Raw genomic sequence first — 26,284 nt, forward strand, 5'->3', positions numbered from 1 at the left:
TTAATTCGGAATTAAAGGGACAGTATACACCAATTTTCATATAACTGCATGTAATAGAGACTACTATAAAGAATAATATGCACAGATACTGATATAAAAATCCAGTATAAAACTGTTTAAAAACTTACTGTAGAAGCTTCCAGTTTAGCTCTGTTTAAAAGGTTACTGGAACACCCACTGCAAGTGGGAACTAGCAGACACTCCCCCCTTCCCATTCCTTTGTATATATAAAAACAGATGCAAGCTGGAGTAGGTATACGTCAGTATTCTCCTAAAACTTTGGGGCTTGGTTAGGAGTCTGAAAATCAGAGAAGTTATTTAAAAATAAGCAAAACTATCCATTTAAAAAAAACAAAAAAAACTGTATGAGCTATATAAATGGATCATCTACAAAACATTTATGCAAAGAAAAATCTAGTCTATAATGTTCCTTTAAAGCAAACGGAGCCTTTATATCAGCCCCATATTTAAAAAAAAAGCAGTCAAAAAGCTGCGCACCAAGTACGGGGCGATGAGCAGCGGACTGTTGTTAACTATCAGTCATCAATCTCGCTGCTATTCGGCTTTTTACCAACTGTACACCCTGTCACTAAACACCGCCACTATACTAAAATGTTTAACCCCTATCCTGCCGCTCCCCGACCCCGCCACAACCTAAAGTTATTAACCCCTATCTCGCCGCTCCTGGACCCCACCGCAACTGAATAAAGTTATTAACCCCTATCCCGCTGCTCCCGGACCCCACCGCAACTAAATAAAAGTATTAACCCCTATCCCACCGCTCCCAGACCCCATCGCAACTAAATAAATAAAAGTATTAACCCCTATCCCGCCGCTCCCGGACCCCACCGCAACTAAATAAATGTATTAACCCCTAAACCCCTGGCCTCCAACATCACTACCACTAACTAAACCTATTAACCCCTAAACCGCCAGCCCCCCACATCGCCATAAACTAAATTAAGCTATTAACTCCTAAACCTAACAACCCGCTAACTTTACATTAAAATTACAGCATCCCTATCTTATAATAAATTAAAACTTACCTGTAGAATTAAAATAAACTATATTGCAGTCTTCTACAAAACATATATAAACGAACTAACCCCACTACTCTTAAGATTTTTTAATCACGCTAGAGAACAGGGTAGGTTTAGTCAGGAATTTTTGGAAGCAACGGTGATTACTATTCCTAAACCCCAAAAAGACCCATCCTTATGCTCCAATTACAGGCCAATCTCCTTGATTAATTTAGACATTAAAATTTATGCTAAACTATTTGCTACACGTATCTCTAAATTCCTCCCGAACCTCATAAACTTAGACCAAGTAGGATTTATCCCTCACCGCGAGGGGCCAGACAATACTAGACGTCTCCTAAACATCTGCACCGAATCCACCAGACTAAACAGGCCATTCTCTGTTATCTCATTAGATGCAGAGAAGGCTTTTGACCGTGTTAGATGGTCCTACTTATGGGAAACTCTTAAAATTTTTGGTTTCCCAGATCAAATTATCAAAGCGATTCAGGCTCTTTATTCCACTCCCACAGCAGTAGTTAGAGGCCTAGGCTTTGCTTCACCCCCTTTCCCAATATCTAATGGCACCAGACAAGGGTGTCCACTCTCACCCCTACTCTTTGCCCTGGCAATCGAGCCACTAGCAGAACAAATCAGACAAGATAAAAAAATTGATGGCATTCGCCTACATGGCACAATTCACAAGATTGCACTCTTTGCAGACGATATTACTATATTCTCGTCAGACCCCCTATCTTCATTCCCGAGACTAATAGAAATCTTAAACTCCTTTGGAGACATGTCACTCTACAAATTAAATCTAGATAAAACAGAAATCTACACCTGGGGAATCCCACAGAACACAGTTGACACCATCAAGGTCCAATACAGAGTACATTGCGTCAATAACTTCATCTCCCACTTAGGTGTTAAGATATCGAACAATATCCCTCAGATGATCAAAGACAACTACCTGCCTCTCTTAACCGAACTGCGTACTTTGAAAGACAAATGGGACTATACTCACATTTCATGGATAGGTAGATTAACAGCCCTTAAGATGTCCTTTTTACCTAAAATTACTTACTTATTTAGATGTCTCCCTCTCCGTATCCCGGGATATCTCCTTCACCAATTTCAGAGTGAATTTACAAAATATATATGGCAGCACAAACCCCCCAGAGTGGCGCACAAAATCCTTCAAAGCCCCCTGAGTAGAGGAGGTATAGCCTCCCCATCAATAACTAGGTATTATGAAGGAGCCATGCTCACCCATATCTCACAATGGGGTGCTAAGGACTCCCCTAGTAAATGGAAAACCATAGAACAAGCCTCCCTCCCAAATCATATATTTCTGCCCGACTTAATTTGGATTCCGGCCCACCTAAGGCGTGCCACAGACATTAGCAATAATATAATACGAGAATGCCTCGCCATGTGGGACAAGCTTAGACACTATCCACACATTGCCCCACATCCTTCGCCTATTACTCCCTTGACAGGTCTCCTAAGAGGCTTACCTGACTCTCATCCTTATGGCTGGACTAGACTTGGAATACAAACTGTAGCTGACCTTTGGGTTACTTCACCAACCCCGCGCTTCATGACACTCTCAGAAATAAAGGCAGGCTCCAACTTGCCCAGGTACATGTCATATGAATACACAAGACTAAAGAGCTTTCTTACTAGCTGGGGATTCCAACCTGAACTACACCGACCCCGTACACTCTGGGAAACGACTTGGCAACAAGGTAACAAATTACACAGACCTTTATCAATGCATTACACTTTAATAGGAAGCACAGACCCTGAGAACAAACTTCCTCACTTACTCACTTGGGAATCAGTCCTGAACCTGAATCTGAAACCACAAGTATGGCAACACGTAATTTCCCTCACTAAAAAAGCACTGCACTGTGTTACACTCTTTGAAACATATTATAAACTCTTAACGAACTGGTACCTTACCCCTGCGAGACTTAATAAAATGTTTGTCTCTGCCTCTCCCCTATGCTGTCGCAATTGTGGAAAAAAAGCAGACTCCCTACACATATGGTGGGAATGCCCCAAGTTGAAACCCTTATGGAGTACATGCTTCCGTACACTAGGGAGATTAGGCATAACACTTCCTACAACCCCTTCTAATGCCCTCTTGCACATAGGCATCACTAAATTACCTAAGCACCAAGCATATCTAGCAATTTATTTGCTAACAGCCACTAAAGCGACAATAGCCAAGGCATGGAAAACTGTGACGCCCCCAAAATGGTCATGCATTCTAAACTATGTGGCATATATCTACAATATGGAGAAACCTATCTTTTCCTCTATAAATAATTCAGACCTATTCGAATTAGTGTGGGCAGATTGGCAATCTAACCACACCACTACTTGGGCCCCGAACACTAGAGTAAACACACACTAGGCAACCCTCCCCAAGTGCCACCCGCTTATGAACCAAATCCTTGCCTCTAGCAATTACCCTCCCGTTCCTCTTTCCCTAATCCCTCCCCCCCACCCTAATTAACCCACCCTACCTGACTTGAGCTATATTCCGTTCACTTTTTCATTTCAGGAACGCATTCTAACTAGACATATTTTTGAATGTTCCAATTTTTCTGTTCATACTGTCTGTAGGAGCCTACGTGCTCCAAGTTATTTAATATGTCACTGTTGTATCTGAGAAATCTTTACCAATAAAAACTTGAAATTTAAAAAAAAAAAAAAAAAAAAACTAAAAAAAAAAAAAACTATATTAAACTATTAATTAACCTACCTACCCTAACTATTATCCTACAATTAAATTAAACTATATTAAACTATTAATTAACCTACCCTAACTATTATACTAAAATTACATTCAACTACCAATTAAATTAACTATATTACATATTTAAAAAAAACAACCTTACTCAAATTATTTAAATTTACAATAAAAAATTACTGTTACAAACAAATAAGTCACAAAAACAAACAAACACTAAATTACAAGAAACAAACAAACCACAGTATCAAAAATAAAAACGAATTACACCTAATCTAATAGCCCTATCAAAATAAAAAAGCCCCCCCAAAATATAAAAAACCTAGCCTACAATAAACTACCAATGGCCCTTAAAAGGGCCTTTTGCGGGGCATTGCCCCAAAGAAATCAGCTCTTTTACCTGTAAAGAAAAATACAAACACCCCCAACAGTAAAACCCACCACCCACACAACCAACCCCAAATAAAAACCCTATCTAAAAAAACCTAAGCTCCCCATTGCACTGAAAAGGGCATTTGTATGGTCATTGCCCTTAAAAGGGCATTTAGCTCTTTTCCTGCCCAGACCCTACTCTAAAAATAAAACCCACCCAAAGAAACCTTAAATAAACCTAAAACTAACCCCCAACGATCCACTTACAGTTCTTGAAGTTCCGCTTGAAGGATCCATCCAGCCGGCAAGAAGTCTTCATCCGGGCGGCAAGAAGTCTTCATCCAGGCGGCCTCTTCCATCTTCATCCAGCCGGCAAAGTCTTCATCCATGCGGCCTCTTCTATCTTCATCCATCCGGCGCGGAGCGGATCCATCCTGAAGACATCCAACGAGTAGCTCCTCTTCAATACGGTCTCCGCCGTAAACTGGATCTTGAATGCAACTGACGTCATCCAAGATGGTTCCAATCAGCCAATAGGATTAGAGGGTTTTTTTGGAGGGGGGGGGGGGCTTTTTTATTTTGATAGGACTATTAGATTAGGTGTAATTCGTTTTTATTTTTGATACTGTGGTTTGTTTGTTTTTGTAACTTAGTGTTTGTATGTTTTTGTAACTTAGTTTTTTTTTTTTTCTTTGTAACTTTAGTCATCTTTTTATTGTAGATTTAAGTAATTTGAGTAGGGTTAGTTTTTTTTAATATGCAATATAGTTAATTTAATTGGTAGTTTAATGTAATTTTAGTATAATAGTTAGGGTAGGTTAATTAATAGTTTAATATAGTTTAATTTAATTGTAGGATAATAGGTAGGGTAGGTAAATTAATAGTTTAATATAGTTTCTTTTAATTCTACAGGTAAGTTTTAATTTATTGTAAGATAGGGATGTTGTAATTTTAATGTAAAGTTAGCGGGTTGTTAAGTTTAGGGGTTAATAGCTTCATTTAGTTTATGGTGATGTTGGGGGCTGGCGGTTTAGGGGTTAATAGGTTTAGTTAGTGGTAGTGATGTGGGAGGCCAGGGGTTTAGGGGTTAATATGTTTATTTAGTTGCAGTGAGGTCCGGGAGCGGCGGGATAGGGGTTAATACTTTTATTTAGTTGCGGTGGGGTCGGGGAGCGGCGGAATAGGGGTTAATAACATAATTTAGGTGGCGGCGATGTCGAGGCGGAAGAATAGGGGTGTTTAGACTCGGGGCTTATGTTACAGTGTCGTAAGTGTTGTACAGTGTTACAGTGTTGTAAGTGGTGTAAACTTTACTGGTTTTCTACTATAGAAATCAATGGGATATCTGGCAGCATTGAACATAAGCTTTCACTGCTTTCAGACTCCCATTGATTCCTATGGCATCCGTGGCCTCCAGGGTGGCGGATTGAAAACCAGGTACGCTGGGCCGGAATAGCGACGAGCGTACCGGTTAACTATTTGATAACTTTTAAAAAGTGTCAAATAGTGCCGAATGTGTATTCGGGACATCTGTAATGACGTAAGCATCGATCTGTGTCAGATTGAGACCGGCGGATCGTATGTTAAGTCACAAATTTCAACTTTTACCGGTCTGTAGGCTTTGATAACTAGGTCGAATCAAGCTCGCAACAATTACGTTGCGGAATTCCAATGTATTTCAGGTTGACGGCTTGATAGATAACCCCCTAAGACTTCCCCAAAAGACCAGAGCATTTTTAGCATTCTTGCCATCACTACATTTAAACAGATATAGAGCCTTGTTTTTTTATTTACCTATCAAAACTATATAATTTTCTTTAGTAGAAAACTTAAAGTATTGATCTAGGCCCATTTTGGTATATTTCATGCCACCATTTCACCACCAAATGCGATCAAATTAAAAAAAACTTTAACTTTTTCACAAACTTTGGGTTTCTCACTAAAATTATTTACGAACAGCTTGTGCAATCATTGCACAAATTATTGTAAAAGCTTCTCTGGGATCCCCTTTGTTCATTAATAACAGACATATATGGCTTTGGCATTGCTTTTTGCTAATTAGAAGGCCGCTTATTGCAGCTGCGCACCACACTTTTATTATTCCCAGCAGTGAAGGGCTTAATTAGGTAACTTTTGTAAGGTTCATTTTAGCTTTAGTGTAGAGGTTAGCCTCCCACCTGACACTTCCCACCCCCTGATCCCTCCCTGATCCCTCTCAAACAACTATCTTACCTCCTCCACCCCCCACTGGTCACCCCTATCTTAAGTTCTAGCAGACAGGCTGCCAGTATGCAATTTTACACCATTTTTTATGTTTTTATTATTATTTTCCTTAGTGTAGGATTACCCCCTTACCTTTCCACCTCCCTGATCCCTCCCAAAAAGCTCTCTAACCCTCCCCCTGCTAACTAATTCCCACCATCTTAGGTACTGGCAGCTGTCTGCTAGTACCCAGTTACATCTTTTTTTTCATTTTATTTTTATAATAATAATTTATTTTTCTGTAGTGTAGCTGCCCCCCTCATTACCCTACCCCCTTCCAGATCGATTTCCCACCCTCTATTTCCCCCACCACTTTAAGAGCCTCTTTCCCCTACTCTCCCCCTCCCTCCTACTGCTGGACACTGTTGTAAAATAAATTTTCTGTAGCGTAGTGGTCCCACCTGCTCCCGCCCCCCTCCCGCACCTCTGCAGCGATGGGCCGCCCACCCGCCTCCCTCCTAACCATCCCACACCACCAACAATCAGCACCACCGCTTCCTGATGCACAGAGCGCCACAGAGTGTCCCTCTCTGCATTAGTAACTCTGCCCGTCTATTTCTGCACTGCCCCAGAGAGATCACGGCAGAGAGAGGCCCAAGACAGCAGCGTTGTACAGGGTACGGCACTAGTCCTTAAGGGGTTAAACATTAATTAATTAACATAAAACATCAGGGCTGGTGAGGGACTCTTGAGGTTTTTGATATTTATGTAGAGTGGTTTCCCAATAAAATGTGATGTCTAGGAACATTTCAAGCTTTTGGGTTCTGAAGTATCCATACTCGTCAAGGATTAGGGCATCTTTCATGTTGGAGATCCACTCTGCTAATGATGGAGCGGGTGTTTTTTAAAAATTTCTGACAATCAGGGTCTTTGCTGAGTTTAGGGAGAACTGCAAGAGGTGGAGGCATAATTTGCAAGTTTTCTGTGGTAGTAAGTTTATTATTGCCATAGTGGGGGTTAAGGGGAACAAGGGGCCCATCAGGGTTAGCAGAAAGTTTTCTAAGGATTTCCAAAAGGGGTTGAGTTTGGGGCAGGACCACCTAAGCATTTTAAACAAGCTGGTCTCACTGATTTGCCTCACCAGCTGTATGCAGGAGAAGTTTACTCAAAATGTAGACTTATTTTAAATAACAGAAAAGTAATATATACTAAAATATAGACAAAGCAAGTAAAATTGTATTGAAAAAATTTAATTTTAATTCGGAATTAAAGGGACAGTATACACCAATTTTCATATAACTGCATGTAATAGAGACTACTATAAAGAATAATATGCACAGATACTGATATAAAAATCCAGTATAAAACTGTTTAAAAACTTACTGTAGAAGCTTCCAGTTTAGCTCTGTTTAAAAGGTTACTGGAACACCCACTGCAAGTGGGAACTAGCAGACACTCCCCCCTTCCCATTCCTTTGTATATATAAAAACAGATGCAAGCTGGAGTAGGTATACGTCAGTATTCTCCTAAAACTTTGGGGCTTGGTTAGGAGTCTGAAAATCAGAGAAGTTATTTAAAAATAAGCAAAACTATCCATTTAAAAAAAACAAAAAAAACTGTATGAGCTATATAAATGGATCATCTACAAAACATTTATGCAAAGAAAAATCTAGTCTATAATGTTCCTTTAAAGCAAACGGAGCCTTTATATCAGCCCCAGGGGTTTCCCAGCTATGTTCTCTCTGCCATGTGAAATTTTCTATCCCAGCTTGATTACTTTCTATGAATTTCCAGGTTCCGCCCCTTTTCTTAGAAAATTCAGTGAGATCTGCTTTTGTGAAGTCTGCTCTATAATCAGAATTTGTAAAATCACAATCCTAAATACACTGCTGTACACAAAATAAAATACAAAATAAAAAAATATTGAATATTTCACTAGGGATCTCGCAGTGCTGGAATATCTTATCTGAGCAGATTGGTTTTCAAATATCAGGTCCTTGGTGTCTGTTAATCCTCATGGTAAAATAGATCAGGAATAGTGTAATAGGTTTACTGATATTCATGGGTGTCAGTGGCCATTATTCAAAGTCAGAGTGTTTACCATCTATTATAGAGATAGAGAGAGCAGTAATTACATGCATATGTGTGTGTAGGTGCCCACCCCTCTCCTGCCTGTGAGGACAACTAATGTCATTTGAGCAGCCATGAAGCTTTTCTGTAACAGTGATAGTCTGTAAAGTAACTTTTTCCAGCCAAGAAAATGTAAATATTTACCAGCCGCTATTCAAGTGAATATTTGGTTGAACAAAAAACTTGTTTCCATTTTTATCTTCCCCTGTAGATAAAAATGGAAACATCACATTCCCTAGATTACATGTAGTTAAAGATCTAGGAAGGTAAACATTAAAATGTGCACTTTTAATGTTAAATGTAAAAAATTTTACAGTATGTTTTTCAGTAACATATGCACATTTACAGAGTATCCCGTGCACCAGCATTCAAATTCCACACCTTCTAAGAGATTACTCCACACCTTCTAAGAGATTACTCCACACCTTCTAAGAGATTACTCCACACCTTCTAAGAGATTCAGCAGTGGTTTGTATGACACAAATTAAGTCATCACAACGCAATACACATAACATTTGAAGAATCACGGAAATAGAGGCAATGCCAATGAATTAGAAAATAATGCAAATTTTCTTGTAAGACATTTCACAGGGTTTTAAATTTGAACTAATCCTAATATATTAAAAACAACAACATTAGTTTACGTGTGGTTTTCCAGTGGCTTTTCCCCTTTACCAATAGTTTGCAATAAATGAATTTGACAGCAGTGTTTCAAAACATCAGAAAACAAAACGTGCTTCACATGACCTTTTGAAAATCGATTTTCATTTTTTCAAATGGTATTTGCTGTTGGCTTGCCCTTTTGTAATGACACAGTTTTGTTTATGTTATTAATAAACAGGATAATTTCCTGTTTCAATAACAAATATGGCTCAAGAAACACCTGATTAAACCATGAAACTGTGGGCAACTAACATATGCTCATCAAAATGTTAAATTATTATTTAGATTTCAATAATGGTAATTATGGTAATTATAAATGTGCCCAAATATATTAAACTGTTAATAGCACACTATTGTTAAAGGGATATTGTACTTACATTTTCATTTCATGTGTATGAATGAATGTCAGTTAAACACATTAAAATATTTGCTTATTTATTTATTTATTTAACATGAAACAAGTTAATTTAAAACTGTTTCATTTTAGTGTAAAATAATCAGGAAGTGCAAGTGATACCTGGTTATCTATTGCTCACTTGTTTAAAGGAATAATCCCACTGAAAAAGTTGGTTTATACAGCATATGAATATCAATTTTTCAAAAACAAAACATTGTTATACTTTTTTTTGTTTTTGTTTTAATGAAACATGTTTAAACACAGTGGCCTTTTAAAGGGATATGAAACCCAAAAATGTTAATTTGTGATTCAGACAGAGCAAAGAATTTAAAAAAAAGTAATTAGAGACCATTCTGGAGTCATTTGATGATCATCAAACTACTTTAGAAGCCATTTGTACATCATCAGACATCATCAGGCTTGTAAAGTCATCAGTTTAGGTAAAAAAAATCTGGGTGATGACTTCAGAATGATTAGCAGATTACCTTACTGATTACTTCACAAGCATGAACAGCCCCTGAATGACTCTAGAGTCATCTCATTTAAATATTTTGGCCTGTGGGCATACTTCATGATGGCTTCTGATAACTAGTCTGGAGTAATCGATTACTTTAGAATTACTCTGGCAAAATCATCCTTTTTAACTAAGGTAATGGTCTCAAGCACTACACAACAGAAAATAGTGCTGATATATAGTGCTCTTGCAAATGTCTAATATTACTGCAAAACTACTGCCATATAGTGCTCCAGACATGTGCACTCTCCCTGCTTTTCAACAAAAGATACCAAGTGAACAAAGACATTTTGATAATAGAAGTAAATTAGAAAGTTGTTTAAAATTGCATTCTCTATATGAATCATGAAAGAAAAAAATGTTGGAGTTTCTTTCATGTAATAGATACTACTATAGAATATGTACAGATACTGATCTATAATTCCAGTATAAAACCTTTTAAAAACTTATTTAGAAGCTCCCAGTTTAGCACTGTTGATTAGGTCAATCTGGGACACCCAGTGAAAGCGGCTGGTAAAGCTGGAACAGCAGAACCCCGCATATGAAAAGACAGATTACACAAACAGGAGCAAGCAAGAATCTGCAGGCTTAAAGGGACATTAAACCCAAAAATTGTCTTTCATGATTCAGACAGAGGATACAATTTTAAACAACATTCCAATGTACTTATTTTATCTAATTTGCTTCATTCTTTAAATATCCTTTGTTAAATAAATAGCAATGCACATGGGTGAGCCAATCACATGAGGCAAATATGTGCAGCAACCAATCAGAAGCTACTGGAGCCTATCTAGATATGCTTTTCAGGAAGGAATATCAAGAAAATGAAGCAAATTAGATAACAGAAGTAAATTAGAAAGTTGTCTAAAATGGTATTCTCTATCCGAATCATGAAAGAAAAAAATTATGTTTAATGTCCCTTTAAGTATACACTTAAGTATACACATATGACACTTTGAATCTTGGTTAGGAGTCTGAAAATCAGCACAATGTTATTAAAAAAATAAGCAGAACTATTCATTGTTACAAAAACACTACAAGATGGGCTATATAAATGGATCATCTACAAAACATTTAAGCAAAGAAAAATCTAGTGTACAATGTCCCTTTTAGCGACACATCCTGTATTTAAAAGGATATTAAACACCTCTTGCTTTTGTATAAAATTGTTCTTGTCCTTTAGTCCCTTGAGAATCCAAAAAGCAAATCCTATAACCTGCAAATGCTTCAAATGAAATAGCTGGTTTAAGGCAAGTTACATCATTTTGTAAACCTAGGGAGTGTGGGACAAAGCATAACTTTTACACAAATCAAGAGGCGTTTTATATTCCATTAAAGATATTAAAAAGCCATCATTACTGAATCAATTAGCTTTGCATTGGCCCAGTAATTTTTTCCCCCGGTGAATACCTCCTTATTTTAAAAAAAACAACAAAAAAAAAACTAAGAAATAAACTAATAAGAAAGGAAAATTATTATTCTGAGAACAACATGCTTAAAATAAAACATACAATGCTTTATTTACTATGAAAATTTATAAAAAAAATGGCCAATTCCCACAGAGTAAATATACGTTTATTTTTCAAATAACATTAGAAAATCTAAAAATCAAATATAACATAAATGATGGATATGTAAAAAAAAATAACAGTCTGACATTACACATATATAAAACAGTTTTATAGGTGCATCATTGTAATTAGTTTAGTATGTTCATATATGACAGTATGCAGGTAAACTTTAATATTTTTTGACTAAATATTTTCTAATTATGAAAAAATATTTACCCATAAATAATATTGTGCAGCAAAATGTCAAAAATATTATTAGTTAATTTTGTCGCACATAATCAAAATGCAAAATGTGTTATAGAATGAGGAAAATTTTATAGCACAAGCATTTTGGCAACTTTTTAATTTTTTTAATCAATATTTAAATTCCTTTTTTCCTTTTATGGAGTATGTTTGACACCATTGGTATAAATGTGTACATCAACACCCATTAAAGCAATCATTTCTCTACTGGATCATAAGTAGGCATTATATCTTGCTAAACAAAAACTCACATGAGGTACGTATATACAGTATATATGCACACATATAGCTATAGAAAATGTAGTTAGAGATTGCCTCCATTATGTTGCTTTAGTAACAGAAGACTCATATAAGCAAAACACGTGCCTCTTCCCCAGTTGATTTACATTCATCTTAGATTTTGTCTTCAGTCCGACTGTCAGCTTTCAAATTGTATGCTGAAATAAAAAGTCATACTTTAGTTGTGAATTTGCAAGTGTTTCACTGATTGTAATTATATAATTGATTTAATTGAATTACATTTAATGCATTTAATTGTAAAAATAAAAATAGTAATTTTTAACAATTTATATTTGTCTATAGTTACAGTTCAACTTTAAAACTTTTTTTATTAAGAAATCTTATTATTAAAAAAAGGGAAATACATATAAATATGCTTATTGTTACATATGTAATAAATACACGCATTCCTCGTTTTAGTCAAAAGTAATGCTTTTTATTATTACTTCTATTATTGTTACTGTTACTACTACTAATAGAATTCCAACATATTCTAGGGTTATAAACCATGTGAATTTATATTCATTTATATTTATATCTATCTATCTATCTATCTATATGTATATGTATATATATATATATATATATATATATATATACATATATATATATATATATATATATATATATATATATATATATATATATATATAAGGAGCATGCAAGTAGAATGTAACAGGTCAGAAACACTGATCTGTAGACAAGCGGTACTCAAATTTGCGCTAGTCAGAAGGAAGGTTTTAAATGGAGTGTTTTTATACTTTTAAACGTTCTACGCGTTGGGGTATGCACAGGTTCATCTGCCTGTGAGAAAGTACAAATCAAAACTACATACTCCAAGAGGTGGCTGGCATACCTATATATCCTGGGAGGAAATTACTGGATGAAATTCTCTACATACTCCAAAAGGTGGATGAGATCTTAAAAGCACACACTGTCATTCCGGACCTACCTACATCAGCAACTGAGTAGTACCCCTTCCAGTGCGGCTACTTACCTCATATGATTGAGGTAAATTCTGGTAAGGGGATTCACATTACTAAAGAACATTTAAATGGACGTTTTGTGACATTTTCCATACTAATTAGAAAATTGGTTTTCTAAATCTAATTTCTGTTTTTTATTGAAATATCATACATATCAATTGATTCATTTTACCATTCCACACTTACTAATAGATATAAGGATTTGTTAGCGCTGTTATCCCCTTGTACATTTATATATATATACTATTATTACTTAGATGATGATAATAACAATAATAAAGATAAAATAATAATTATCATAGAATGTCAACATATATAGCTCAAAGCAATGGGAATAATGTATAAAATGCAAAACAATGTATAAATTAAAATGCAGAACAAACTAGAGCTTTCTCCAGTATGCTTTAACCATATAGGTGGCAATTAAAGGGACACTGATGTCAAAATTAAACTTTCTTGATTATGATAGAGCATGCTTTTTTAAACAACTTTCCAATTTACTTCCATTAACAGAATGTGCACAATCTTTTTATATTTAGACTTTTTAGTCACAGCTCCTACTGAGCATGTGCAAGAATTCACAGACTATATGTATATGCATTTGTGATTGGCTGATGGCTGTCACATGATACAGGAGGAGTGTAAATATACATAACTTTGAAATTTGTCAGAAAACAATCTAATCTACTACTCATTTGAAGTTTAGACTAAGTGCTATTATATTGTCTTTTTATCTTGCATTTGTTGATTATGCAAATCTACTGAATTTCCTGGTCCTTTAACTGTAAATAGAAAGGAAAGGTCAGCACATTGCTTTGCTTTATAGATAACATTCTGGTCACAAGGCTGGATTGTTGGAAAAAATTACTAAAAGTAAGGAAAGATGTATGAATAGGCAGAATATAGTTTAACACCCTACAAGTGTCAGAGCAAAAATATTTTAAACAGCGTCATGCTGTGTTACAGTTATGATTTATGCAGTTTATTTTTATTGTGAATTAATTTTATGGTACAGTACTTCTGAATTGTTTGTTTAACTAATTGTTGGATGTTGTTAATTAGTGTCACACACTTTCTAGTGATTTGTTTTGAGAACAGAATGTCTCATCAGAATACTAAATGGATTCATCTGCAAGTGGCATTTTAAAGAGATAGCAGGAGAGGAGTGTGTAGTATGCATTTCCATATTTAATTAAACAACAACTTTATTTTTGTATTGCAGTAGTAGTTGAGCAAGAATGGACACATTTTGACATTTGGTTGTGCAAAGATTTAGCATGCTATTTTATATGGTGGGAAAAAGAGAAAAACAATTATAATGTACAAGTATAAAAATAAGAGAGGTTTCAAAGGATGTAGATCTGCACGTTAGACCAACTGCGCTAAACCAGAAGTGAGTTAGAAATACTTTAAATTCCAATGTTCTTCACATAGAAGAACATTTTATTTTTATTTAAAATATATAATTAGTTATGGAAATTTCAATTATTTCTGTTCAAAACACATAAAAACACATTAAAAATAAATAAAAATGAAATTGCATGTTTCAAGGTATTTGACTGGGATGAGCTCAAATGTGTGTGTGTGTATATATATATATATACAGTATAAATATACAGGTAGCCCTCAGTTTACGCCGGGGTTAGGTTCCAGAAGGAATGGTTGTAAATCGAAACCGTTGTAAATTGAAACCCAGTTTATAATGTAAGTCAATGGGAAGTGAGGGAGTTAGGTTCCAGGGCCCTCTCAAAATTGTCATACGTAACACCTAATACATTATTTTTAAAGCTTTGAAATGAAGACTTTAAATGCTAAACAGCATTATAAACCTAATAAAATAATCACACAACACAGAATATATAATTAAACTAAGTTAAATGAACAAAAACATTTGCTAAACAGCATTATAAACCTAATAAAATAATCACACAACAAAGACTTCACTTGCATTTTTCTGCAAACAGTTCTTTCTATGCATTCGAATCAGGAATGATTTATAGACAGGAAGATCTTGTTCCTTTGAAATCTGCTCGATAGCTCAGGTCTGGTTAAACTGATTCATTTCAGCTTGCTTGGCTTTGCTGCAACACAAGCGGACAGCTCCACTTACTGGCTATTTTAACAAATGCACTGCTTCTTAATGCTTTTCAATAGCAGTCACATGACTGGAAAAAAAGGTTGTTATTCTGAAACGGTGTAAATTGAACCGTTGTAAAACGAGGGCTACCTGTAAATATATGTGTGTGTATAAAAGATACGTGTGTATTTAAGTGTATATATTATATGTATTTGTGCACACACATATTTACACATATAAACACATAAATATACACATGTATACATACAGTATATGTGTATAATATTTAATTTTTATTTGCTTTTGAGGTGTTTTGTGCAACATATTTTTAACCCTTACAGTTTGCTTCAGTTCTGAAGTTGCGCTACATATTCTAGCACAGTTTTAGCTTGTGCTGGAGCACAAACTATAACTTTCAACTTGTAATACCAGCGCAAATTAGCACAGTCGCAATATCCATTGAAAATATGGTTTGCGCTAAAGCAAAGTCAGCTAAGCTAATCTTTATCTGGTTAACACGCTTTACCATGGACTTGTAGTATTAAAGTTGCACGCTAATGGTTGCGTGGTGAAGAATCATTGTTTTTTGTGCGTGCACTATCATTAGCATGCCACTTCTAATCTGGCCCTTAGAAACCAGTTATTGAAATGTTTTTATAAAACTGGAAATAGTTTATTCTTTAAAAATATGCATTTCTAGCTTTTCAATTACAATACCACATGAAGCTATACTAGATACATGAGTAAGGTGTTCTACACTCACTTGGAGAATTGCAGAAACTTCAAAGAAAAAGTTTAATGTATTTATGTATTGTTTGGTGCAACATTTTATTTAGTCCTAACTCTTAAAGGGACAGTCTACACCTGAATTTTTATTTTTTAAAAAAAATAGATAATCCCTTTTTTACCCATTCCCTAGTTTTGCTTAACCAACACAGTTATATTAATATACTTTTTACCTATGTGATTATCTTGTATCTAAGTCTCTACAGACTGCCCCCTTATTTCAGTTCTTTTGACAGACTTGCATTTTAGCCAATCAGTGCTTACTCCTAGGCAACTCCACGTGCATGAGCACAGTGTTATTTATATGACTCACATGAACTAACACCCTCTAGTGGTGAAAACTGTCAAAATGCATTCAGCTTAAAGGTGGCCTTCAATGTCTAAGAAATTAGAATATGAACCTCCTAGGTTTAGCTTTCAACTAAGAATACCAAGAGATCAAAGAAAAATTGGTGATAAAAGTAAATTGGAAAGTTGATTAAAATGACATGCCCTATCTGAATCATGAACGTTTATTTTGGACTAGAATGTCCCTTTAATGCTTCAAGTAAAAGCTGTAGCTAGTGCAAGAGTATATTTAAGTATGCACTGTGCACCAGCATTTTAAACACAGCACTTGCTTAGAGAGCCTAAGGTGCTTGTATCATCTGGTAATGACATCACTGGCTCTCTGAGCAGTTGCAGTATTTAAAATACTGGTGCACTGAGAATAGCTAGCTATGCTGCACATGCAGAGAACAATGCTAACATTAAAACATTGATAACATTTAATAGAATGATTTTTTTTTGCCAATTTATGTATATTGTAAATATGTTTTTATTCAAAGATGTATTTCATACAGTGGGCATTGAAAATAATCACCCCCTTGAAAATAATCACATTTTGCTGCTTTGCAGCCTGAATTAAAGACAGACACAGTTTTTGTTTATCCAGTTGTAATTACTCAGTGCGACTTATAATATCCAAGTGAAAGATATAACACCAACATGTCAGTCAAAAATAAACTCAAAACAGAATCTCTGAGTTTCAAAAATGTACAGTGGGTATTGAAAATAATTACTCCCCCCCCCCCCTTGAAAATAATCACATTTTGTTGCTTTGCAGCCGGAAATAAAGACAGACACCGTTTTTGTTTATCCAGTTGTAATTACTCAGTGCAGGATAGGGGTTAATAAGTTTAATATAGGTGGCGGCGGGGTCCAGGAGCGGCAGTTTAGGGGTTAAACAATTTATTTAGTTGCGGCGGGGTCCGGGATCCCCAGGATAGGGGTTAATAAGTTTATGTAGGTGGCGGCGGTATAGGGGGCGGCAGATTAGGGGTTAATATGTATAATGTAGGTGGCGGCAGGGTCCGGGAGCGGTGGTTTAGGGGTTAACATGTTTATTATAGTTGCGGCGGGGTCCGGGAGCGGCGGTTTAGGGGGTAATAAATGTATTTAGTTGCGGCGGTGTAGGGGGGGCAGATTAGGGTTAATAAGTATAATGTAGGTGGCGGCAATGTAGGGGTGGGCAGATTAGGGGTGTTTAGACTCTGGGTACATGTTACGGTGTTAGGTGCAGACATATCCCATAGGAATCAATGAGATATCGGGCAGCAGCGAACATAAGCTTTCGCTATGGTCAGACTCCCATTGATTCCTATGGGATCCGCCGCCTCCAGGGATTGAAATCCAGGTACGCTGGCCCGGAATAGTGGCGAGCGTACCTGGTAGTAGTTTGATAACTACCAAAAGTAGTCAGATTGTGCTAAACTTGCATTCAGAACATCTGTAGTGACGTAACCATCGATCTGTGTCGGACTGAGTCCGGCGGATCGTAGGTTACGTCACTATATTCTACTTTTGCCGGGCAGTAGGGCTTGATAACTATGGCGAATCAGCCTCGCCACAAATACGCTGCGGAATTCGAGCATATTTGCGGTTGACGGCTTGATAACTAGAGGCCATGGCCTCCAGAACTGAACACAACACTCAAAATGAGACCCAACTAGTGATCTGTAAAGTGGCATAAGAACTAAGCATTCTATTCACTGCAATACTACAGCCAGCAAAGTGACATTGAGCTTGAAACTAACCTTTGTATTTTTCTCTCATAATTGCACAATTTTGCACCTTGTAATGTTGAAGTTTACAATAAGGAAATTCCATTAATTATTTTTTCCCCAGCTTTTCAAGTAATATACCCCTGAAAATTGTGTTTTTATTCTACGCCCCAGACTGGCTGGAGTGAATGCTGCAGAATTCAGAACGTTAACCCTGTGACATACTATTTGTTGCAGGAGCTCATTTATTTGGGACTCTGATTGATCACAACAAATAATATAAAATGAATAATGCTGTTGTGGTAATTTAAAGTATTTATAACTGATTTGCTTTAATAAAGAAAAGCAATACAAATCTTGTTATGAAAATGACAGTTTTAAATACTTACACATATTTAATTTGTATGTCCACATACCCACACCAATCAGCTATGTGTTATGACTTATCCAGAACATTGGTTAAAGAAACCCAGCCACAAGCTGTGGTCATAGTCAATGTCTACGCGTTTTCCACATGCAGGTCACAAGTCGCAATTACAAGATTTTAACTAATTAACAGATCTATTTAAATATAAAACCTACTGTATCTCTCCTTTCTGACATTATTTAAGCCAAGCAAGTAATTTTCTGACCCTTACTTGCTTTAGTTATAACAGTGATTTCTACATTTACCCTTCATAAATCTCTCTGGGCTAGATTACAAGCTCCGCATTATGAGTTTTCCCGCGCGCGATTTGGTGTTTTCGCAATCAATTTCCATTGCGCGGCTATTACAAGTCTTGAAAAATCACGATTGCGCATGAGCATTTGCCTTTTTTACGCAACAATCGTTTCTGCGCTCAAAGAGCTGTAGTTAACAGTTTTGTGCAAAATAAAAGTTTCATGAAACACTTCAAAAATACATTACAAAGTACAGTTACACTCATTAACAATGTCTAATAAAAACTGTTTATAAAAATATTGCACACAAATAAGGGCTCAAAGATAGGAGATCATGGGTGTTAAAAAAAAAAAGCAGTCGAAGGGATTTTACATTGACATACATACACATACTTAGGGAAGCATGGATTTATATGTATAGAGATATGTTTAACAATGGCGATAATGAAAAGATTTCACATTACAATCTTATGCACATTAAACAATATCTCAGAGGGATTTTCAAAGAGATATTCACATATAGATCTCTAGTTATCTAGACATATATATATATATTCATATACATATCTCGCTATAACTACATAACATGTCCAAGACTGAGCTCCTTCTTATGCCCCCCTCAAGCTCTAGGCCGACCTGTGACTTCTCTATCCCTGTTGACGGCATCACCATTTCCCCATCGCCCCAAGGCTGCTGCCTCGGAGTTACACTTGACTCAAATCTATCCTTCACCCCCCATATCCAATCACTTTCTACATCCTGCCGCAACCATATATGCAACATTTCCAAGATTCAACCTTTTCTGTGCGCTAACACCACAAAGCAAATAATCCACTCCCTTGTTATTTCCTGACTTGACTACTGCAATAACCTACTTACTGGCCTTCCTCTTTCCCGCCTCTCCCCTCTTCAATCCATCCTAAATGCCTCTGCCAGGCTGATCCACCTTTCCCGTCGCTCTGTATCTGCTGCACCTCTCTGCGAGTCCCTTCATTGGCTCCCCATACACAGCAGAATTAAATTCAAAATTCTCACACTTGCATACAAAGCGCACACCAACTCCGCTCCCCTCTACCTATCCTCTCTAATCAACAAGTATACTCCAGCCCGCCCACTAAGATCCAACAATGACCTGCTCCTTGCTTCTGCGACTATTACCTCCTCTCATGCTAGACTGCATAAACCTAAGAGGCAACCTTGTTTGCTGCAATTGTTTTTTTTTAGTAGCCATACTCAACTCACCACTTGTCTTATTTGGAGGAGACAAGCCAGACTTGCTTCTGGAGAAGACATATGGAGCTTCAGTCTTAATTTTAGCAAAACATGGTTTATTTTCAGTTCTTATCTCCACTGAGGCCCCAGATTTGTTACTAGAGTAGACACAGTCGTTTGGGTACACATATTTGGTGCGCACATCCAGTTGTCAGATTTGGAAACTCTACAATATTTTTATTTTATTACACATATTGAAACATTTTGGGCTAGATTACAAGTGGAGTGCTAAATTATTGCACGTCCGCAAACAGGCAAATATGGTGGAAGTGGGGTGTTAGAAAAAAAACTGCTTTTCCATTATGGTCTATGGGAACTGTGGGAATTGCACAATTTTGCACCTTGTAATGTTGAAGTTTACAATAAGGAAATTCCATTAATTATTTTTTCCCCAGCTTTTCAAGTAATATACCCCTGAAAATTGTGTTTTTATTCTACGCCCCAGACTGGCTGGAGTGAATGCTGCAGAATTCAGAACGTTAACCCTGTGACATACTATTTGTTGCAGGAGCTCATTTATTTGGGACTCTGATTGATCACAACAAATAATATAAAATGAATAATGCTGTTGTGGTAATTTAAAGTATTTATAACTGATTTGCTTTAATAAAGAAAAGCAATACAAATCTTGTTATGAAAATGACAGTTTTAAATACTTACACATATTTAATTTGTATGTCCACATACCCACACCAATCAGCTATGTGTTATGACTTATCCAGAACATTGGTTAAAGAAACCCAGCCACAAGCTGTGGTCATAGTCAATGTCTACGCGTTTTCCACATGCAGGTCACAAGTCGCAATTACAAGATTTTAACTAATTAACAGATCTATTTAAATATAAAACCTACTGTATCTCTCCTTTCTGACATTATTTAAGCCAAGCAAGTAATTTTCTGACCCTTACTTGCTTTAGTTATAACAGTGATTTCTACATTTACCCTTCATAAATCTCTCTGGGCTAGATTACAAGCTCTGCATTATGAGTTTTCCCGCGCGCGATTTGGTGTTTTCGCAATCAATTTCCATTGCGCGGCTATTACAAGTCTTGAAAAATCACGATTGCGCATGAGCATTTGCCTTTTTTACGCAACAATCGTTTCTGCGCTCAAAGAGCTGTAGTTAACAGTTTTGTGCAAAATAAAAGTTTCATGAAACACTTCAAAAATACATTACAAAGTACAGTTACACTCATTAACAATGTCTAATAAAAACTGTTTATAAAAATATTGCACACAAATAAGGGCTCAAAGATAGGAGATCATGGGTGTTAAAAAAAAAAAGCAGTCAAAGGGATTTTACATTGACATACATACACATACTTAGGGAAGCATGGATTTATATGTATAGAGATATGTTTAACAATGGCGATAATGAAAAGATTTCACATTACAATCTTATGCACATTAAACAATATCTCAGAGGGATTTTCAAAGAGATATTCACATATAGATCTCTAGTTATCTAGACATATATATATATATTCATATACATATCTCGCTATAACTACATAACATGTCCAAGACTGAGCTCCTTCTTATGCCCCCCTCAAGCTCTAGGCCGACCTGTGACTTCTCTATCCCTGTTGACGGCATCACCATTTCCCCATCGCCCCAAGGCTGCTGCCTCGGAGTTACACTTGACTCAAATCTATCCTTCACCCCCCATATCCAATCACTTTCTACATCCTGCCGCAACCATATATGCAACATTTCCAAGATTCAACCTTTTCTGTGCGCTAACACCACAAAGCAAATAATCCACTCCCTTGTTATTTCCTGACTTGACTACTGCAATAACCTACTTACTGGCCTTCCTCTTTCCCGCCTCTCCCCTCTTCAATCCATCCTAAATGCCTCTGCCAGGCTGATCCACCTTTCCCGTCGCTCTGTATCTGCTGCACCTCTCTGCGAGTCCCTTCATTGGCTCCCCATACACAGCAGAATTAAATTCAAAATTCTCACACTTGCATACAAAGCGCACACCAACTCCGCTCCCCTCTACCTATCCTCTCTAATCAACAAGTATACTCCAGCCCGCCCACTAAGATCCAACAATGACCTGCTCCTTGCTTCTGCGACTATTACCTCCTCTCATGCTAGACTGCAGGAGTTCTGTCGTGACGTGCAGCACCTACCCTCTGGAACACTCTCCCTCGTGCTGTCAGGCTTTGCCCAAATCTTTCTTCCTTTAAATGTTACCTGAAGACTTTTCTGTTCAGAGAAGCCTACCACCCAACTCAATAATATTCCTTTTACCTAACAGCATTTCCCTCCTCTAACTCTTCATTAACATCTTTCTCAATCTTGCAGTCCTCACCTCCTGTTTCTCAACCTCCTAATCTTCTAAATTGTAAGTTCCCACGGGAATAGGGCCCTCGATTCCTCCTGTATGTGTTTGTAAATTCTGTCCTGTCTCTTAGTCTTAGAAGTTTTATACTATTGTTTTATTTAAATTATCTGTATCCATGGACAGCGCTGCAGAATATGATGGCGCTTCATAAATAAAGTATAATAATAATAATTAAATCAATCAAAAAATCATCACATATATAGAGAGATATTTATTTATAAATAAATAGAACATATTCCATTACGCAAACATTTTCACAATATGAAATATTCACATTTTCATGTACACTTTTTGAGGAGAATACGTCATGGGCTTTGTGTAAAATATTTGTGTTTTTTTTTTTTTATTTGTCTTCTCTATTGACTTCTATGGGGAATACATGAACATGCACGCGATTTGGCTGTTTGGATTACGTGCCTTAATGCGAGTGCAAAATAAGTTATTTTGCAACTTGTTTTAGCTGTTCAACCCCAAATGCAAGAAAGCCATAACGCGCGAGGTGTTTTCGCAACTGATTTGCGACTTCTAATATTGCCCAATGTTTGTCACTGGCTTTGGTGCAAAGGTTGCACATTTATTCCTGTGTTATGATTTGCACAATTTTTAACACATACTGTGCTCCCAACATGCTTAAAAAGTTGTCTTCACTTTAGGAGCATTCTTGCTTGTGGGGCTGCCCGGTGTCCTCCACAAAAATACTGTACACACCAGAGGAAGGGACAGTAGGTGGTTTAACATAATGACCCCACCCAAAACTAAGCCCTTTAATATATATTTTTCACAAATGCGCAATGAGTTATTCCCTTGACTAGGCCAAATAGTACCAAACGAAGCAGTGATTTTACTCCATTTGATGACAGTAACACAAAAATATAGTTTTTTTTTTACCCTTCTTGGGTTACAATAACACATAAAGCAGTTAACTCAGAGGGTAGATTTATAAGGCAGCGGATGCTACAATCTACCCCCGAAGTTTCAGGTCCGCCTGAAACTTAAGTTAAGAAGCAGCGGTCTTAAGACCCCTGCTCCTTAACTCATCCGCCACCTCTGAGGTGGCGGACAGCAATCATCCTGATCGGATACGATCGGGAGGATTAACATCCCCTGTTAGCAGCCGATTGTGCAGGGGGCGGCATTGCACAACCATTTCACCAGAAATGCTTGTGCACTGATAAATGCCGACAGCGTATGCTGTCAGCATTTAGCGATGTCGAGCGGACATGATCCGCTGCAGCGGATCTTGTCTGCCAGACATTTGATAATTCTACCCCAGTATGTTAGTAACACACACACACACATGCAAGCACACACACACACACACACAATTAACCCATTTGTGCAAGTAATTTAGCAATCAGTTTGTGGTAATTAGCTAGTAATTGGACAATTAGTAATTTGTATCTCCATTATACCAATAATGTTTTTAACAATCATTTTAACCCATATGCACTAGTGCACTAGTAGAAGCAATGATTTAAACTGTTTATATTAGTATTACACACATTTTTTTTTATCTATTGATGTCAGCAAGACACAGTTTCAATAAGACATACAACAATTTTCATCTGCCTATTTGTCTCTGTTCTCTTCCTTTTAGTCCGGAAATAGATGTCACTAAAGCCTTAAAGGAAAGCTTTAAACAAATTGTAAACTACAAAATTATAAACTTTCATATATAAAAAATAATTTTGCAATGAAAACTGCAGCTTTATTTTGTCAGATGAGTTTATTGTTTTATGTTTATTCTTTTCCCCTGTCCCCCAGAACAAAAGAACCCCTGCTAACCAATCACAAACTAATATTCAGATATAGCACAAACTCTATTTGCACATGTGCATGCTGGAGTAGCCTGCACTTTTGTATTCCCTCAAGGTGGTTTAGCACTGATTCAACTTGGCTACTTTTGCAAAGATTGTTGATGCAAAACTAATAATCCACCTTTTAAAAGCATGTGACACCATAGAAGCTTAGGGAGGGAGGGAAAAGTAAACAAAGGCTCACATAAATTGCCTTAAAGTATTAACCCAAGCCTCCCTGGGACAAAGTGAAACAAACACATTTTTTAGATGTATTTTACAACAAAAGGCATCAAAATAAATATGAATGTATATTGCAATAATGTTTCACTTGCAATAATGAAACATTTTAATAATTGTTGTAATATCAAGTGAAATGGTCCTTTAATCCTTTACAAATAAAAAAGTGTTCCAAAGAAATGACAAGTGGCACTGTGCATGCTCAACAATGCAGCTGATGAATATTGCCAAATATTCTGGCTCTGTATGTGTTAATGATCAGGGCATTGGAAGCCTGTTAAAATTAATCAGATGCTCTGTGAACTTAAAAAAAAACTGGGGGGGGGGGGTTGTACTAATTTTTCAGGTGGAAATACTGGATTCCTGGTAACCCTAGGTGTATACAGTACATTATGTACAACACATTTTCTGTGGTAATATGGCAATTTGTTATACTCCCGAGGTTGGGGAACAAACTATTTATTTAAATACATCACCTCTGAAGTAACCTAGTCCCTTTCCAAGCATTTTCATCTTTGATATTTCTGCCATCTTGGCTGCAGCTGTAAGTTTTTGGTGTTCATAAATTTTCCCCAGTGCAGGTAAAGTTGACAATTTCATTTGATAGACAAAACCTATTATTTAACATACATTTTTTTTAATAATTGAATTGCTAAATATGTCAACCCTAATTAGTTAATGTAGAATTCTTCTTTGCCTAGATTAAAAACTTAAGAGATGTATTTTTCAATTGGAGAGTTATCACCTTGTAATAATAATACTTTTATGTAGTCTTGAAATAAATAAACCTAAGAGGCAACCTTGTTTGCTGCAATTGTTTTTTTTTAGTAGCCATACTCAACTCACCACTTGTCTTATTTGGAGGAGACAAGCCAGACTTGCTTCTGGAGAAGACATATGGAGCTTCAGTCTTAATTTTAGCAAAACATGGTTTATTTTCAGTTCTTATCTCCACTGAGGCCCCAGATTTGTTACTAGAGTAGACACAGTCGTTTGGGTACACATATTTGGTGCGCACATCCAGTTGTCAGATTTGGAAACTCTACAATATTTTTATTTTATTACACATATTGAAACATTTTGGGCTAGATTACAAGTGGAGTGCTAAATTATTGCACGTCCGCAAACAGGCAAATATGGTGGAAGTGGGGTGTTAGAAAAAAAACTGCTTTTACATTATGGTCTATGGGAACTGTGTGTTCCCTGTAAATATATATGTATATGCTTATATATATATATATATATATATATATATATATATATATATATATATATATATATATATATATATATATATATATATATATAAATAAATATATATATATATATGTGTGTTAATATGTGTATGTACACATATTAACACATAAATATATATGTATATAATTATATACATATATATTTAAAATTGCTGCCATTGCTGGGCTATTTACTCCCTTTGCTGCGCTGAAGTCCTGATACCGTCTCTGACGCATCAAAATGAGGCTCCCATAGGAGCCTATGGAAGTGAGCTCTCGTGAGGCAATGCTTCCCAGAAATTGCTGTGAACTTGTAATACCAGCACACATAAGAGTGCGCTGGTATTACACAGTGGAGCGCAAATATCGCTTTTATGAAAGCGATATTTAGTGCTCCACTTGTAATCTGGCCCTTTATATTACAATCTTAGATTATTTACTTTCTCTTTAAACAAGTTGAGGTAAATGTAAACAATTTACATTACAATCTCAGTGTTTTCTGTCTCTTTAAACAAGTAGATGGAAATATGTTACTTTTTGGTTCAGCACCTTGGATAGCACTTGCTGATTGGTGGCTACATTTAGTAAGTGCTACCCAGGTGCTGAACAAAAATGGTCTGACTCCTAAGCTTAGATTTCTGCTTTTCAAATAAAGATAGCAAGAGAATTAAGAAAATAGATA

General features: G+C 36.4%; 1 protein-coding gene across 3 annotated transcripts in view; it reads right to left on the reverse strand.

Annotated features, from left to right (window-relative positions):
* The window catches only part of PRKAB1 (protein kinase AMP-activated non-catalytic subunit beta 1), a 254,628-nt gene that overhangs the window by 135,513 nt on the left and 92,831 nt on the right, over nt 1-26,284 (reverse strand). The window contains exon 3 of one of the 3 annotated variants that reach the window (XM_053702068.1): nt 11,615-12,312. The exons of the other annotated variants lie outside the window; for them this stretch is intronic. Coding sequence (XP_053558043.1) covers nt 12,301-12,312 — 12 coding nt within the window. The 3' untranslated portion in view covers nt 11,615-12,300. Of the gene's footprint in view, nt 1-11,614; nt 12,313-26,284 lie in introns of those variants that run through there. 3 annotated transcript variants of the gene reach the window in all.

Source organism: Bombina bombina, chromosome 2, assembly GCF_027579735.1.
Source record: "Bombina bombina isolate aBomBom1 chromosome 2, aBomBom1.pri, whole genome shotgun sequence".
In the NCBI taxonomy this organism is placed as follows: Eukaryota; Metazoa; Chordata; class Amphibia; order Anura; family Bombinatoridae; genus Bombina; species Bombina bombina.